This window comes from Ixodes scapularis, unplaced genomic scaffold (genome assembly GCF_016920785.2).
Source record: "Ixodes scapularis isolate PalLabHiFi unplaced genomic scaffold, ASM1692078v2 PGA_scaffold3__209_contigs__length_174095766, whole genome shotgun sequence".
Taxonomy (NCBI): domain Eukaryota; kingdom Metazoa; phylum Arthropoda; class Arachnida; order Ixodida; family Ixodidae; genus Ixodes; species Ixodes scapularis.
The window spans coordinates 128889418-128894139 of NW_024609868.1; the positions used below are offsets into that span (position 1 = coordinate 128889418).

At 48.4% G+C, this 4722-nt stretch overlaps 1 protein-coding gene across 1 annotated transcript; it reads left to right on the forward strand.

Moving 5' to 3' along the window:
• The first annotated feature begins 658 nt into the window (after positions 1 to 658).
• LOC120841528 (zinc finger BED domain-containing protein 5-like) lies at positions 659 to 1360 on the forward strand. The gene has a single exon (XM_040212447.1). It carries the CDS (start codon positions 659 to 661, stop codon positions 1358 to 1360), a length of 702 nt encoding a protein of 233 aa, XP_040068381.1.
• The last annotated feature ends 3362 nt before the right edge of the window (positions 1361 to 4722 follow it).

Here is a 4722-nt window from a genome sequence, read left to right on the forward strand (position 1 = left end):
ACATAGAGATGCCTTTCTTTAACAAGTTACAGTTGGCAGACTCGTACGACAGGTGGACTTTCCTTGAGTGGAGACTGCAAGCCCAACAAACATGTTTGCATAATAAACGTTGGGATAAATTAAAAAAAAAATATAGGCAACCATGTGAAGGTGCATGGAAAGAGAACTTGAGTCCTTTTCCAAGGTTGCTGAAGAGAGACCAAACGCGCTTAATGGCTTATTTTCTGACACATGCACCCTGGGCGGATTTAGAATCCAGAGGGCAAGGGAAATATTGGAGGCCTACCAAATAAATTCCCGGGAGGAAAGCTGTATCAGTCATGCTTTCATTGTATTAACAGATGCTGAGGTACGGTTTTTATTTTCGACATTGCCGCATGTATTTAGTAAGGATTAATAACCAGGAGGTTTTTTCCGGGCTTCTTTGTTTTGAAGCCAAAATAAACTGTTCCGCGTATGAACAAAATGAGGTAGGAGTGAGGAACATACACCCTTTTTTTTCTGTGTGTGCAACCTCTAAAGTTTAAGCTTGTGTAGCACGAGGGTCAGCGGCACCCGTCCCGGGTGCCGCTGACCCTCGTGACGCCACTGGTTCAGCGTACAAAGCTAGACTTTCGTTTCAGCTGGCAAGCTCGGCGGATGCTATCAAGCAAGCTACATGCTCAGCTACCAAGTGGACAAACAGATGAAGCCTCACACCATCTGCAAAACTCTGCTTATGCCCTGCATGACGGACGCCGTCGGTGCTGTCATAGGCAAAGAGCACGTAAAAAAATTGGACAAAATACCATGCTCGAACGACACCGCACCACGGAGAATCAAAGAAATGGCGTCTTATGTGCAGGATCAAGTAATTGAAAAATTGAAGTCGGCTGGGAAGTTTTCCCTTGCCATCGGTAAGAGCTGCGACGTATCCGGGTGCTCACAGCTAGTAGCGTTTGTGCGCTTTGTTGATGGCTCTGTCATTGCCGAAGAGCTTCTTTGTTGTCTGGAACTCGAGACCACAACAAGAGGTCAAGACATTTTCAATGCCATTAACAATTCTTTTTTTGTTTCGCGCGGTCTTCGTTGGGACATGTGTGCAGTTGTGTGCACCAACGGTGCTCCAGCCATGGTTGGAAACAATGTAGGTTTTTTAGGGCTCATTAAGAAAGTGAACAGTGCCGTAGCATTCACACATTGTGTGCCTCATAAGGAGGCTTTGGCATCAAAGGAGTTAAGTCCAGCGCTTGCGAGTGCCATGCAACATGTTGTCAAAGTCGTGAACAGCGTAAAGGCAACGCCTAAGGCCAGTCGCCTCTTTAAGGTTCTGTGCGAGGAGATGGGTGCTGAGCACCAGCACCTACTCCTGCACACCTAGGTGCGCTGGTTGTCGCGCGGAAAAGTGCTCGCAAGTGTGTTCGAGCTTAGAGAGGAGCTGAGTGTTTTTTTCGCAGAAGATGGGGCGCTCGCAGATCCTTTTCACGACTCTTTTTTTGTGACTAAGCTTGCCTATCTGTGTGACCTGTTTGAGCACCTGAACCAGCTTGACAGCAGCATGCAGGGGATGGGCACAAATGTCTCTTCTGGGGACAAGGTGAGAGGTTTTTGTAGAAAGCTTCAAAGTTGGTTGAGCCGGGTAAGCAGAGACGACTATTCTCCTTTTAAGCTGCTCAATGATCGTGCAGGCTCTGGGGCAGTATCTGGGAGTTACAGAACCACGATCATGGCCCATCTGAGAACATTAGGGTGCCACATCAAGAACTACTTCCCAGAATCTGCCCCAGACACATGGCTTGTGGCCCGTTTTGTAGCTGACGTTGCTTGCTTGGCATACGAACGTGTCAAAGCTGAAAATGAGTTGATGGAGCTTCAGGAAAACACAGTGATGAAGGCAAGGGTTCCCACTGTGAGCCTTGAGGCATTTTGGTTGGGGACTGCAGAAATGTTCCCTCTTCTCCATGAGATGGTTGTAAAGCTTCTATTACAGTTTTCTACAACGTATGCATGTGAGCATGCTTTTCCAGGCTTGCATACCTGAAAAGTAAATACCGGAACAGGTTGAATGTGGCCGCAGATATGCAACTCGGTTTAAGCGCGACTGTGCCACGTATTGATGAACAGACCAAAATGAAGTGATGCGGCACCTTTGTTTCATGTTCTTCTGCTACGTAGCGATAGAAGGCACCTGTTTCATGCTCCAGATGTGTTAACCTACTAACGTCACCCCCCCCCCCCCCCCACGCTGGAAGGACCCCTTCCAGCGTGGGGGGGGGGGGGGGGGGGTTCTATCACTGCCAGCGGTCCGCAAGAGGTCCCCGACACATCCATGGCTGAGAACCACTGATCTAGAAGATTCGCGTACACTCTTAGCCTGAGCGTAAAAGATAAGGAGGCCCGAATGACCCTGCCTGATCAGTCGCGCCCTGGCTCTTTCCCGAACGTCCTGGGTCGAGTATTCGAGATGACGAGTATAGACCAGTGTCTGCTCTGTTCCATGGGAGCCGACATGTTCGTTTATGCTGACGTCATGACACAGAAGGGGGGCTGCGTTTTTTGAAAGGCTCAGTTTCTTTTAGAAACCTTTGCCCATATCGTATACTTCGTTTCAGCCTAGGCCCGAGCGCGGCCGATGTTATGAGCCGAAGGGCCAATCAAACTGCGAAAAAGGCACAACGTCATGGTGTGCTCTCTGCAGTTGATAGGAATAGCCGGTATTTGCCGTCCCTCTTTGCGTGCTCCTCTGCCGGCTAGTCCTATCAAGCGCAGGGAGCACGCCATGACGTTGCGCTTTCTGCGCTGTTTGATTGGCCCTTCGGCTCATAACATCGTCCGTGCTCAGACATAAGGTGAAACGAAGTATAGTGCAAGAAGGTAAGAAATGCACAGTCACGAAGCTCCAAGAACCGCACCGACGCCAAGAGCGTTGTAAAAAGCAAGAATATTGTTTTTTGCGCAGCCGACCCTCTTTACAAGAGCCTGCGTTTGAGATTATTATTTCCCATTTTTGTCGCTGGGGGCTAGGATATCGGACACTGGTCTATAGTACAAGAAGAGCCGATTGGCCGTACTGCCGATTCATTCGCTGATTTTCTCTCGCGATAACCAACTCTCACGCCGACGCACAATAACTTGTTACTGCCGCCCCCGACGCTCGCTGCTGCTTTCTCTGCGCGGGTTCACATTTTTCGTTTCTGGCACAAGTTCGGCCAAATTAATTCTTTATTTCATTTCGTCTTCTCCTGCCCCATCGTCTGTCATTCGTGCCCATATAAATGCAAATGTGGCAGATATGTAGCACTGTGGACTTTCATAGCAATGAGGTCCTTCCGATCACGAATGAAGAACAGGGTGTTTCCCGCCAAAGCACAACTTCTCACGCACGAAGATGGGTACAAACTTTGCATGTGACTCCATTTGTAGATATAGTGTTTTGTGGTGAAAACGTGGAACTGCTTAAACAGTTCCGGAGTGCTTCTGATTAAATCTAAACCAAAAAAAGCCATTCTTGCCTTCATGCTCATAATCACACAGACAAATTACCGAGAAGACAGATATCCCTGGAACAGCTGGTGTCTTTCAGAAAGTGTTTTATTCAGCGCCTTGAAGTGTTTTAAGTACATAAAAAAACATTTTGACGAATGAATGGTTACTTTCCAACCTCATGGCCCATAGGGTGTTTATAAACCAAACGGCTTGATGAGATTAGTGTAGTGAAGAAGGTAGATGTGCTTGGATTTTAGTGGTACCATAGAAAACAGCTCTTTTTTGTTTGAGAGGTACTCTTTGACTAAAAATTGCAAGTTTGCAACCATCTCGCCAGTAAATTTGGGTGCGAAATCAATATCAACAATTTTTTTGAAGGTTAGGTATACTTGCCGGACTAAATGTTTTGTGTCAGAAACTTTACGGCCAATGAATACAGGCACGAGGTGCAACCTGTTTTTGTTTTTAGTTTTAAGAACTTCACCAACCAAGTTGGTTTTTTTATATTAGTTCAAATGGCTTGCTGGTTGTGAGAGAATCCAATGATTTGAAAGATGCTATCGTAAAGTGTCGGCACTTCAGTAAGAACCAGCCGTATGTGTATATAAAGTTGCGTGCTAGAAAAAGTCGTACGAAACAGGTCATGTGCAATGCAAGTGGGAAGTCCCGTATTACACGCATGAAAGAAAAACTTTAGGCTTTTATATGGACTGTTCTATTTCACTCCTTCAACAGAACACCCAATCTCTTCAACCTCCTGGACAGCCAAGTCATAACTTTGATATAGTTTGCCTTTCATCAGCCGATACGGCTCCTCTTTGAATTACCCCGCAGGGGGCACCTGTGAAAGCAGGTGTTTGGAGAGTGGCGTCTTCACGGACCCCGAGCCCCGCAGGGGGCGCCTGCACCTTAGGTGCTAGGCGCTTGGTGAGTAGCGTCACCACGGACCCCAGCCACGTGGGCCACCATACCCGCACGCAGGGGGCACCTACTTTAGTAGGTGCTTGATGAGTGGCGTCACTACGAACCCCGAGCCATGCGGGTTCGCCCACCCACGTCTGGCTGTGCGTGGCGTACCCGCGTGTCCGGGGAAAAGGGGACCCTGGTGGTTGAGCTGAGCCCGGGGTATGTTTGGACCCTTCGGGGCCCCCCGGGCGAGGCAATACACCGCTTCGACCCCAGCTTCTCGTAGACGGGTGTCCTGGCTTGGCCCGACCAGGATGATTCAGTAAGTCGCCTCTTCTACCCTCTTCTTCC